This window comes from Suncus etruscus, chromosome 2, assembly GCF_024139225.1.
Source record: "Suncus etruscus isolate mSunEtr1 chromosome 2, mSunEtr1.pri.cur, whole genome shotgun sequence".
In the NCBI taxonomy this organism is placed as follows: domain Eukaryota; kingdom Metazoa; phylum Chordata; class Mammalia; order Eulipotyphla; family Soricidae; genus Suncus; species Suncus etruscus.
Genome location: NC_064849.1, coordinates 146,874,647 through 146,888,595, shown reverse-complemented (window position 1 = coordinate 146,888,595; position 13,949 = coordinate 146,874,647). Strand labels below are relative to the sequence as shown.

The following is a 13,949-nucleotide window of genomic DNA, read 5'->3' as shown; positions in this document are numbered from 1 at the left end:
TTTGAGAGGAGGTGACATTGAGATCAATTGAGGAGGAAATGCATCTGAAATTGCAGAGAACTAAGAAATCATATAGAATATTCTGGAGAATTTGAGTTAGACTGTTACTGAAACACAAAGGACAATAATCTACCAATAAAAAAGGCAAGGTAGGAAGATAGAGCCAGGATTGGCCAGTGAAAAGCTTTGTGTATTTATAGAGCCTGACCTTGACCTTTCATAGGTAAGAAGTCATTAGATTATTCTAAATAGGAGGCTGCATAATGTGATAACTCCAACAATGGCATAATCCTAACAATGAAAAAGATAGCATACAGAAAAGGAAGAAATTAACTAAAAATGAAAATAAAATACTATACAAGAAAAAAATAAAAGGACAACGCATTTTCAGTCATGGTAGAGGGAAAAAAAACAATGAACACAACTTATATGGCAAATCTGACTAAATTTAGTAATCAAAGATGTGTGTAAAAAATGGTAAAAAATTGAGATGATAACCAATGTCATGCTTGATTGACTGTTTTTTACTTCAATCTTGAGAAGAAATGTTGAGAGAGAGAAAGTGTGGTGTACACATATGCATGTGCACTGATATTCTATGAGAGATTTTTTATTAGTAGCATCAGTTAATTAATACTACTATGGAAAAAACAAATTAGAAAGAATTTACAGGAGCCCCAATGCTGAATCTACCTCATCAAAATGAAGTGTCCCGTTCAAAGGAGCTGAGAGCATCTTTTAGCCTTCTTATCTACTGTCCAATGAAGACGAACAGCTCCTTTTCCACCTGGGGACCGAACAACTGTCAAAGTCACATATGAATCAGGATCATCAGACAAAAGGGATTCATCAATTGTTACCTGAAAGAAAAGAAATCACATAGGATGAGAAAAAGAAAAGGGAGATATAAAAAACAGAATACTTTTTTTATTTGCAATGATTACTATTTAAAGTGGCTTTCATAGCATGCTACAACTATGTGATAGAAAAATAATTGGTTCACAAAAAAACACATTTCCTTTTAGTCTAGGACATGCAGTTACTTGTCATTTCTTACTCTCTTACAAGAAAGTAGAATATGTGACTAAGTTCTGTGTAATGAGAGAAAGGAATGAAAATATAACCTTGGTTAACTGTACTATGTAAGTCAATAAAAAAGCATTTATTTTATAAATCACTTTCTAGCACAACCCATCCTGGGGTATAAAATCCATATTCATAACCCAATTTTTCTCATGACAAGGTTGATGGTCTGGAAACAGGTCATACAAGAGATAATGTTTGGAAAAAATTTATTTTATGTATTATACTATATAAATAGGAGGCTCTACCCCCTGTTACTAAGGTAGGAGATTTCACTATTTTCCACTCATAAGCATTGAGGAAGATTGACTTTTTATTCAACACAATTTTACAAATGCCTTCAGAATTATAAATGACATGCAAAAGGAGCTTTAAAAGAAAGACAGCTTTCTGCTACAAATCATAAGAATAACTAACATAAGAAAAAAGCTATCAGGGCCGGAGAGATAGCATGGAGTTAAGGTGTTTGCCTTTCATGCAGAAGTTCAGTGGTTCAAATCCTGGCATCCCATATGGTTTCCCGAGCCTTCCACGAGCGATTTCTGAGCATAGAGATAGGAGTAATCCCTGAGTGCTGTCGGGTGTAATCCAAAAACCAAAAAAAAAAAAAAAAAAAAAGAAAGAAAGAAAAGAAAAAAGCTATCCACTATGCATTTAACTTACAGTATTTTGTTCAAATCCAAATATTCCAAATGGAGAATCATTTTGTGGAATAGCAACTATTAGCAGAATATCATCACCAAGTCTGCCACCACCAGTCACCCCAACTAAGGAAATATTGAATGTCTCCATGAGTTCAAAGACAGCATCATCAATTATGGTAATTTCTATTATTGCAATGTCCTAGTGAAAAAAAAAACAAAGAAATTTAAATGAGAGGACAGAAGAAAAAAGAGGAGATAGAGTACAATGAATCATCAATTTCTAATTATGTACATTTTGATTACTTAAAATTTAGAAACAGTACAAGCAAAACTATCTTCTTCCTACTACATTCACATAACTATTTTAAATCATATTTATACTTAAAGTTATAAATTTATACTAAATAGTATATGCCATAACTTATTTTTAGTTACAAAAACAATGAAATTTTTGTTGTGCCACTTGGTGGCATCCAGGATTAAGTTCTATATCTGTACTCAGAGAGTATTCCTGGAGGGCTCAGGAGACCATATGTCAGTCAAGTGCCTTATCTCTCCTGTCCCTGAAATCTTATTCTTTTATTTATTTATTTATTTATTTTTGGGCCAAACCCTTTTGATGCTCAGGGGTTACTCCTGGCTAAGCGCTCAGAAATAGCCCTTGGCTTGCGGGGACCATATGAAACGCTGGGGGATCGAACCATGGTCCTTCCTTGGCTAGCACTTGCAAGGCAGACACCTTACCTCTAGCGCAACCTAACCTGAATCTTATTCTTGAACAAAAGTTTTTGATATGTCATATAGACCATAATAATCATTGCACAAGAGAAATCTTAGTATATTTAGTGTTGATTTTTTTTTGGTTTGGGGGTCACACACAACTGTGCTCAGGGCTTACTTTGGCTCTGTACCCAGTGATCACTCCTAGGGTGCTCAGGAGAACATACATGGTGCCAGGGATCAAGTCTAGATTGTTTACATTCAAGGCAAGAGCCTTATTCTCTATGTTATCTCTCCAGCCTTACTTAGGAATAATATCATTATCTAATATGCAATGGTACTATAAAAATTGTCTTTGTCCTCTGCAATTAAAATTAATCTCCAAAATAAAGTTTAAAAGAAGGGGAACAGAGAGATAGCATGGCAGTAGGGCATTTTCCTTGCACGCAGTAAATCTGAAGGGACCCAGTTCAATTCCCAGCATCTTATAAGATCCCCTAGTCTGCCAGGGGCAATTTCTGAGTGCAGAGCCAGGGATAACCTCTGAGTGCAGCCAGGTGTAACCCAGAAACCAGTCAACAAATAAATAAAGTTTAAAATATTAATCTCTATTTTCAAATACTGCTTTTTATTATACCAGTAGTATATTTAATCTTCATATGAAAATAACTTTATGCTAAAAGAAGATTCCAGTAATTTCACTTTAGATATTTACCTAACAGTAAAGTTTTTCTATTTAACCACACCTGAAATTTTTAACACAATAAAGTAAGAAATCTGGAAGTCATAGTGAGAGGCAGAAGCCTAAAAAAGTCAGACACTAAAATGAAAGACACCTCCAATCTACACAGTAAAATACAGAATACTTTCCCTAAAGGATGCTAACTTTAATATAAATGACGATCCTAAAGATATTGCTAAGTGATGGTACTTAACAAACACAGAATGGTGAGTCAGGGAGAAAACGGGGGTTGGGAGGGAGGAGGGGAAGGGCTGAGAATAAAGTGAAATTGGAAAGGTACGTTAATGAAAAATCTGCTCCTACTTTTAATATGAATATCCATTTATTCTTCTATTTAATTTAAAAAGTTCAATAAAAAAAGAACTATATGTTTAAAATTCATTATTTTAAGTACTAAAAATAGTTCTTTGAGTTTAAGAAAGTCTAAATCTGGGGCCGGCGAGGTGGCACTAGAGGTAAGGTGCCTGCCTTGCAAGCGCTAGCCAAGGAAGGACCGCGGTTCGATCCCCCCGTGTCCCATATGGTCCCCCCAAGCCAAGGGCAATTTCTGAGCACTTAGCCAGGAGTAACCCCTGAGCATCAAACGGGTGTGGCCCAAAAAAACAAACAAAAAAAATAGTCTAAATCTCTATACTTCTATTCACTGCATTAACTGCTTCCTTAAAAAAATCTACTAAGTGGTATATTCCAAACTGATCAATAAAAACCAGACTTTATATAGGTAAATATTGATATTTAAAGTTACTACTTTTTTAGCTGAAGTAGCACCACATTATAACATAACTTTTCTTTCTCTTTTTAGTTGTTTGTTTTTGGGGGGGATTTGGGGGGTCACACTTGGTGGCGCTCAGGGGTTACTCCTGGCTCTGCACTCAGAAATCACTTTTGGCAGGCATGGGGGACCATATGGGATGCTGGGATTTGAATCACCGTCGGTCCTGAACCAGCTGTGTGCAAGGCAAACACCCTACTGCTGTACTATGGGTGCTTAATTAAAAATCAACATCGTGGGGCTGGAATGATGGTACAGAGGGTAGAGCACTTGCTTTGCATAAGGCAGAACCAGGTTCAACCTTTCCACCCCATAGATTCCCCCCAAGCCTGCCAGGAGAAATCATTGAGTGCAGAGCCAGGAATAGTACTGAGCACTGCTGAACCTGGTCCAGAAACAAACAAATAAAATCAGTATTGTGTACGTTCTCATTAAATTTCCAACATTTTCATGGTTGTTCACTTGCTTTCTTTTGTTGATTAAAATTTGAAGAGATTATCTAATTACATATTGCAAAATTCTGCTTGCAGTACTTAACACACTTGAGAATTTTTGTTTTATTTGTTTTTGGTTTTTGAGCTGGAAGTGCTCAGGGATTACTCCTAGCTCTGTGCTTAGAAATTGCTCCTGGCAGTCTCCAAAGATCATATGAAATGGCTGGATCAAACCTGGATGTGTCCTGGGTTGGCTGCATACAAGGCAAACGCTCTACCACTGAGCTATCACGCTCAGGCCCTGGTCAAAATATTTTCAAATTTATTTGGTTTGCTTGATTACTGGTTTGGATATACAAGCAGAAAAAAATAAAATTCATAAGAGTTGTCTAGTTCATCTGTCAGTTTTCCACATTCTTAGATAATCTAATTAAATTAATATACAATTTAATAACGTCTATTTAAACAAAATTTTGTAAAGATCAGAAAAAGAGTGATATTCTTGCCTCAATCTCTTCCAATATGTATTATTAGCAAATTGTAATATTGACCATACTTGGCTTGATCTGGAACATCATTTTGGGTATCATAACACTTGTTCTTATATTTTATAAAATCTGCCAGGTGTTTAAAGAATAACCCAAAATACTGATATATTAGTAATTAGAATGCCTGTCCCTCCCTGGAAGCCTGCTCTTTCCAGGTATGGGGTTAGAGGACACCCTGTACCGGAGGCATTTTCCCTAGCTCGGGGGGTGCTGCGAGGCTTGGCAGGCCTCCAGCCATTCCGCTAATTCCCCCTGGACTCTAGGCCTGGCCTGAGTGCCACCTCAGGTGGCCTGCCGTGGGTTCTGGGGGGGACTCTTTTAGGGGTCTCCAGGCTTCCCTCCACCCCCCACTGTAGGAAGGAGGAGCACAGGGAGGGGCCGAGCAGTGTTTTGATCCTGGAGGCCTGCTCTTCCCAGGTATGGGGTTAGGGAACACCCTATACCGGAGGCATTTTCCCTAGCTTGGGGGTTACTGCGAGGCTTGGCAGGCCTTCAGCCGTTCCCCTATTCCCCCCCCCCACTCCAGGTTTTCCCTGGTTGGCTGCCCAAGTGGACTCTATTGTGGTCCTCAGGCTTTCCCCCTTTCTCTCCCGACACTAACTGGGGGACACATGGGGTGGATGGCGGGCCGATGCAGCACTGGTGTTTGTCGGGACATTATGTCATGACAACCACTGGTATTTTTTTTTTTCTCTCATTGGTCTCCATTTCAAAAACTACGTGGGGCATACATATTTATTTGAAATAAAAATGGGAGGATGGACTCTCAGTTTGGGAATGACCAACCAGTTCAGGTGGGGGTACCATATATTTTCAAAATAAAAATGAGAGGATGGACTCTCAGGCTGGGAAGAGGCCAGTACTCTTTACTTACTTGTTTACTCCCAGAGGCCTCTTGGCCTCTTCCTTTTCTCATTGTGTAACTGTTGTTGATACCATACTAGGTTTTTGATTAATTCCCATAAACGGTGACAATTGTCTTATGTTAGATTGTTTATTTTCCCCACTTTTTATCTTTTCTCCTCTTTGGGAACTGTTCCATAGGGTATTTTGGTGACAGAGTCCCTCTCTATCTCCTTCCCTTTGTTATTTGTTAAATAAGGAAGTTTGTAGAAGTGTCCCTCCATTTAACGTTTATATAAGAACCAAGTCAATTGGATTGTTGGACTTGTTCTAGCATCCCCATAGGCTCCAATCTCGCCATGTGACACTGTTCTTTCTTTGCATAGGCACATTAAAATGAAAAATTATATACAAACACATTCTTATCTTATAGAGATGGGAACACACAAATTTTCTTAAATGGTGACAATTGTGTTAAGTTAGATTGTTTATTTTCCCCACTTTTCATCTTTTTTTCTCTTTGTGAACTGTTCAATAAGAAATTTTGGTGAAAGAGTCCCTCAGTTTAATGCTTATGTTTGAACTAGGTCACGGGGATTGTTGGACTTGTTCTGGTGACCCCCTTATGTGCTGATAACGCTAGTTGGCATTATTCCTTGTTTGCATGGGCACATTAAAATGGAAAATACTATACATACAAATAAGTTCTTATCTAATAGAGATAGGAACACACAAATCTTGTGGTGCAATGGAACCTTACACCCTGAACATTGAAACATACGAAACATCCAAAGTTGTCTATGACATCACCTGGAAGCAATCCTCTACCAGGGAAGACCCTACTGCTGCTCTGACATCGATTTACTCAAAAGAGTCTTCCCTTAACACTGAGAAGATTTAAACAACAACAACCTGCATACTGGGCAGGGCTTTTTGCATTGCCCTTCAATTGTGAGCTGAAATTAGATGCCGCTCCGCACCATCCTGACTTCAATGTAGGATATACAGATTCCAAGACCTTCAGTACAGAAACATGATACCAACAACAGAGACTGTGAAAAATATAACTGTATGGGCACTACAGACAATGACCAGGATTGGACAAACTAGTTTGCCTGGAGCCTAGAAATGGTCTTATGTCAGGAAACTTCAGGGGTAGGGTCTCCGTGTACTTAGGCCAAAGTTTTTCCTTTCCATGACCCCCATACTTTGGTGGGCCCATGCAAACGATAATTACCACTCTAACATTGTTTTTTACAGAGCTCCTTTGCCTCTAAACCTTTAAGAAACCACTAGTAAAAATATCTGGAACTGCATATATGCTTTTAGTTACACAAGCATTCTGGGGGATAAAGGAGGGAGATAAAGGATATGTGCTTGGGAACAGGGATGAAGGGAGGACAACACTGGTGGTGGAAAGGCCCTCATTTATTGTTACTGTGTACCTTAAATATCACTGTGTAAGATTTGTGAAAAAAATAAAAATAAAAATGCCTCTAATAATGTAAGCCATTATGATAAAAAATTGTTTTAATCAGAAATGTTCTTTGACTTACATGTATTATTATATTATATTAATTATATTATATTTTGTGTTATGTTACTATATTATATTATGTTAGTTCACCTCATTATGTTAATCAATTTTGTCTCTTGAATAAATTCTTTTTTTTTTTTAATTGGGTAAGTTTTTTTTTTTTTTTGGTTTTGGGGCCACACCCGTTTGGTTTGATGCTCAGGGGTTACTCCTGGCTATGCACTCAGAAATCGCCCCTGGCTTGGGGGGACCATATGGGACGCCGGGGGAATCGAACTGCGGTCCGTCCTACGCTAGCGCTTGCAAGGCAGACACCTTACCTCTAGCGCCACCTTCCCGGCCCCTTGAATAAATTCTTACAATAAAAAAAAGGAATACCTGTCCCTCTGCAAATTCAAGAATCCCATGAGATGGCTTAAAGTCTTCTAGATCAGCACTGTCTGCTATTGCCTCCCAGTAAACATTTACTGTTCCAAACTTTCCAGCCAGTCGTACTACCGAAATTTGAAGACAATTCAGGGGTGGAGGCAACTCATAGGCAGTAATAACTCCATCAATATCCTTTAAGTAAAGAATGCAAGTTGAGACATGAGATAAAAGTTACATTTTGTAATTTGTCACTTATCCAAATTCACTATAACAACCAAATTCATTATTCCTTTGTGTATTTATTATGTCATTCTTCTAGTATAAATCAATAGCTAAATGCATGATTAGTAAGTCTCAAAATACATTTAAATTTTATAAAAATAAACTTGCTTGGTCATTCACTTTAGCTGAAAGAGAACTAAGAATGAATCTAAGAGAACTAAGAGAACAAAGACAACTAAGGTGACAGATATTTGTATGCATCTATAGTCAATTGCTTTTGCAGAAACTATATTCTGCTGTAAAATCAGCAAGCATAAGCCTGTATATGTGAATATCTATAAAAATGAAAATTTGTCTCACTCTGGTAACATGAAAGTTAAAAATTCCTCTGGGATCATCATTTTCTTCGATCATAATCTCAATTATTTCCATTCCAGGTCTCAGTACAGCTGGTTGTCCTATAGTGAAGTCAGAGCTCAATAGGTAAACCTCCGTGATGTTGACGATAAATCCTTCCTCCAGTTCAGGAGCATTATCCTGGGTGTGGGAAATGGTGATTTTAATTTTTTAAATATTTAACTTTCATTGGAAATATTTTCTTTTTCAATAAAGTATTACCAAAAATACGTGGTTCTAAATGCATAAAAATGTTTATTTTATATTTAATATTTTAATATACTTCATATTCTGCTATATTTCCCCCTGACAATAATTTAAAGATCAGAGGAAACAGTCAAGCTTTATTATTGGTGCTACTTCATTGAATAGATTACTCTAATTAGCAAATAAAATTAAATTTTCAATATTCTTTGACACAATTTATATTTATTATGCTCTAGATATTTATATAACCACAAGAATGTTTTAAATTTTTGTTTGTTTTAGGGTTACACCCAGTGATAACTGGATGTACTCCATATAGCATGTTAACTGGATTACTCCATTCTGTGCTCAGAAGTCACTCGGATGGTGCCCGGGAAACCTAAACCAGAGTTGATCACAGTCAAAGCAAATGCTGTATCATCTATATATACTATCTCTCTGAGTCAAAATATGTATAGTTTTAAGAAAATTTTTTTCTTTTAGAGCATTTTACATATAAGATATGTAAATCATATATTACAACCCAGACTTACTGGCAAAATGGCAATATTGGCATGAGTTACTTTCATGTTCTCTTTCATTATTATAATTGTATCTTGTAACATAAAATCTTCATTCTCAGTTGCTTGATTATTAACATGCAGCAAGAAATTGGGTTTAGCTATTAAGTGAATGGCAATGTCTCCAATTAGTCCTTTATTTCGAACAATCTGCAGCTGAAGGATGGTGATGTTCTCTGTGAGAGACATTCTCTAGTAAATACACTGAAGTTATTGATACCCTAAGCAATTAAAGAGGGTTTTGAACTATCTTTTTATTTTCACAGACATTGAAGGCTTAGAAAAGTTACATATGTGCTTGTTCAGTAGAGGAGATAATTACAAATGCTAAGATTATTTGAAAAAAAATTAAACAGATAAAGTCATCATGTAGTCATTAGAAGAATTTCTTACAATGAGGTTTCAGTCACAGAACTGATAGTTTTCACATAACAAACTATTTTATTTCTAAGATAAATTTGATTTGTGATATAATTTTTTAAAAAGACATGTGCTCAATCTGTAAAACTGACCTAAGAATTTCTAATAACTAAATTTGTGTTGTTAACTGTAGAACACAAAGCATAATTTCAGGCATGAAGTAACTCAGTTACCCAATTATCCATTATTCAGTATTGGATGCTAAATAAATAAAAAGATCATTGAGTTTTAGTCTAATATTTCTGTTCCTATTTATATGAACATATACAGTCCAGGTTCACATCATTTCCCCAACAACTATTTTATGAAAGTCACCAAAAGTATTCAACATTGCTAAGAGAAAAATTTAGCGCCTCACTACTGTATTCTAAATATTTTAATATTATACAGGATTTGTTTAGTTAAATGATTCAAATGACTTCAATCTACTAAATTTGGCCTACAGAGATACAAATACTTATTGTGGCACAGATTTCAGCTCTAAATTCAAAGGAAGCAAGCATGTTTCATAGAAAAGCCTTTAAAATTAAAGATTTGCAACTGTTCACATAAAGAAAACATCTGTGGGAGACTGCTCTAGCCTGCACAAAATGGATGCTATCAACCTTAGCCTCTATCTCTGTGGATAGTTCCACTGAGCTGCATACGTGACTGCCGGCAGGTTCCTAGCCCATGAGCAAATAGGAAATCTTGCAACAACATAGCCCCTTGTACTAACCACAGGGCCATGAGACCAGAGACAAGATAATATTTCCTTATATGTCTCTGATTCCGGTCAAGCTAAAGGTTGCTAGGATCAGTCATTCAGTCATTGAGTCATGCCTCCCCCCTTTTTCCTTTCCCACCTCCTTTGGGCTGTGCTTAACAAGGCACACTCTATCCTTTTTCCCTTTTTGGCCAAAATACCTGTAGTAAGCATATAATTGGTGAAAAGCTTGTTTGAATTGACCAATGCTTGTATGCCCCATAAGTTTAATGTTTAGTACCTTTATTCATTTTTGGTTATGTGCCTATGCTTGGAATATAATTGGATGAGATGGTTTGAAATGACCAATAGTTTTTGAGACATACTTGCCCTTGTGTAAAAAATATATATAAGTGCTTGCCTGCTTAATAAATTGCCTTTGATCAGATAAAGACTTAGGCCTTCTTTCTAACCTTTACAGATTTTTCCCACAGATATTTCGGATCGGGTAGGCTTCAGTGAACCCACGAATAAGTTGCGGCATTCATCCCTTCACCTGCTGGCCAGGGTCCCCAGAAAGCCGCAAACATCCTTCACCTTCCACTCAGCACTGTGATGTTTTTCTGCTGATTTATCCATTATATCAACATGAATTTTAATGAATTAGAAATATACTTTCTCTGTCTCTTTGATGTCGGTTGCTGTTATACTATTGTCTACAGAAATACGAAGCATGACACTAAACTATATTGTAATTTCCATCAGCAAGAAAGCTCATGACACATTCTTTAAGGAGTAGTATAGGTGGTCAGGGTTTGAGTTTGCTTCAATATTTTGATACCCAGAATGGGTATTAGAATATTATTTACAGTGACATTTTATTTAAAATAAATCACTCTGTTGGTGATTCAGAGTGTTATATCTCAAGTACTACTAAGTCCTTGTATTGAATAACAGATAAAAACAGTTTAATCACCCTAGATGGTTTATTGTGAACTTAATATCAACAAATATGCATTGTTCAAACTGTAGTTTACATTTTGCTTTTCCTACCTCCACCTAATTTAAAACACACTTTTGAGAAATCTAAAAGACAACAAAAAAATCCAAAATATTATCATTACTAAATTTAATTAAACAATAAATACCTACATACCATACACATTTCATTGTATTTTTTTTTTTTTTGTTTTTGGGCCACACCCGTTTGACGCTCAGGGGTTACTCCTGGCTATGTGCTCAGAAATCGCCCCTGGCTTGGGTGGACCATATGGGACGCCGGGGGATCGAACCGCGGTCCTTCCTTGGCTAGCGCTTGCAAGGCAGACACCTTACCTCCAGCGCCACCTACCCGGCCCCGTATTTTTTATACTGAAAACTTACAGGGAGAAAATTTGAGTGAAGAAGAAAAGAGATAAATAATAAAATAAGAGTCACCTGCATGTCAAAGATTTGCTAAAAATATCAACATCTCTATGATGAAAGTAATATCTCAAAAAAGAAAATGAACTATTCCCATTAGTATTACTATTAATTGCGTAATAAATTTAATAAGAATAAAAAGTTAAAAAGTAAAAATAGGATGCATTAACCTGAATAAAAGACAAAGGAAAGAAATTTGCATTCCTAGTTAACATCAAAATAAAATTACACAGTAAATCTTACTAAACCTTACCAAAAAAAATTACCTTTAGGCTCTGTTACTCTCAGGAAGAGAGACTCGGCAAGCCAGCCCACTATCCATATGGTGAGTCATTGGGCAAAATGGTTATCACAGGACTTGTTCCTTTTCTCATCATATAATAGCACCTTTTGATAGTTCCTTAACCCCCTTCTGTAGTAATTTGGATGATGTGTTATAATCGACGATCTCTGAGAAACTCAGACTGTATCATCAGCAAGAACAGTCAATGTGATTGTAGAAAGTGGCCCTGGCCTTCGGAAAATGAAATCTAAAATTTTAAGAACAGAATTTGTTCATTTTGGAATCTTGCTTGTACTAAAGTATTAAAAAGTTAGATTTTTCTTTTAATACTGGGCCACAAGTCCTGATATCATATGTGAATATACATAACAATAAAAGAGCACAGCACATCATTTTAAATATTTTTCCCACAAATGTTTCCTCAAATTTTATTTCCTTCAGCTAAAGTTTAAGTATATGCATCATTCAACAATGAATCAACCAATTGACAGGTGGAGACTATTTGGAACATTGGTGGTGGGAATGTTGCACTGGTGATGGGGGTGTACTCTTTTATGACTGAAATACAACCACAATCATGTTTGTAACCAAGGTGTTTAAATAAAAAATATTATTAAAATAAAGAAGAAACAGAATATTTCTCTTTTAATCCTGTATCAAAAAGTTAAATCCACGTTTTCTCAGTGGCATCGAAAGTCCTTTCTAAACTGGCTTCTGTCCACTACTTGAATATCACTTCTCATTGCTCCCTCTTTCCATATTTCATACCCTATTTTTCAGTGATATAGCTATAAACAGTTTACAATTATTGAAACTAGAACTTCAGCCTTATTTTGCTGATACACAATTTATGCACCTTGACAAAGGTCAAAGGACTAAAGGATTCAAAAGAGTTTTATTAATAAGCTCAGAGCATCAGAAAGGTACTAACTGTAGTCAAATCCATTTTCATAAATGAAGTTTATGAAAGTTTAAAGGAACAAGCTCATTTAGTTAAATTTGTCTTTCACTGTCACTATGATACAAAGATAAAGTTGGGCAGTTGAGAAAGTGGCTATATAGCCCATAACATTTAAAATGTTTACTTTCTGAGTCTTTACATAAGAAATTAAATAAAATAATTAAAATAAATAATACAAATAATTATTTCAAAATACAGACAGGTTTATTATATCATTATTCAACTGTAAATGTTTTGATAATGTGTATATGTGAATACTTTTAGGGGGAAATGCATTATAATTTAAAACACACAGAACCAGATATACACATAATTTTGATAGTTTATATAAATATTCAATGCAGAAAAATTTGACACAACATTCACAAGGCACTGAAACTCAAACTGCCTTTCAAATAGTACAGAAAAACTGACAACTGATAGACCACATGGACCTGTCTTTGAGAATATTTATAAGAAGTCTCTCACAGAATCTCTTCTGAGAAGCACTTATCAAAATAATCTATGAAATCCAAAACAAGTCAAGGAAATACCAATTTTCCAATTAGAAATCATAGATTCTTTGAACCCACTGAATAAGTTATAGAATTCTTTGAACCCACTGAGTTAACTTCATTTCTTTGATCATCAAGTCCACTCGTTGAACCTGTGCCTAATTTTAATTCTTTATTACCACGATAGATAGGGAGATCTGACCCAGCTCTCTTCCTGAAGCTGGATGCTACCCTCATATCCAACTGCTGGGAGTAGACAGCGTTCTGGGAACTTTTCTCAATGTTAGCAAACAATATTCACCCACATTTGCTCCACCAAGGTGAGCTAAAATGAAAGACTAAAATAAAATGAGTATAATTGGCCCCTCATTCAACAAAAATTAACTCTAAAGATCCAACTGAGCTCTGAAACTCCCTATACAAACTAATCTCGAGCTGTATTTTCTTCCCTCCCTTTACTTCCCCATAAGGCTTATTTCCCCAATAAACATTCTTCCACAGCACACCAACTCAGAGTCCATTTATAGGAAACAATATACATCATTTAACAATTCTGATCTAAATAATCGTAGATCTGCTTAGTATTAGTAGTAGAAGTAGTAGTTTT

General features: G+C 36.0%; 1 protein-coding gene across 1 annotated transcript in view; it reads right to left on the bottom strand.

Annotated features, from left to right (window-relative positions):
• ADGRV1 (adhesion G protein-coupled receptor V1) overlaps positions 1 to 13,949 on the bottom strand; it is a 322,278-nt gene that overhangs the window by 174,723 nt on the left and 133,606 nt on the right. The window contains 10 exon segments of the mRNA XM_049769107.1: positions 694 to 723; positions 726 to 860; positions 1,747 to 1,926; positions 7,702 to 7,884; positions 8,275 to 8,451; positions 9,051 to 9,253; positions 11,871 to 11,921; positions 11,924 to 11,957; positions 11,959 to 12,108; positions 12,111 to 12,134. Of these exon segments, the coding sequence (XP_049625064.1) occupies positions 694 to 723; positions 726 to 860; positions 1,747 to 1,926; positions 7,702 to 7,884; positions 8,275 to 8,451; positions 9,051 to 9,253; positions 11,871 to 11,921; positions 11,924 to 11,957; positions 11,959 to 12,108; positions 12,111 to 12,134 (1,167 nt within the window).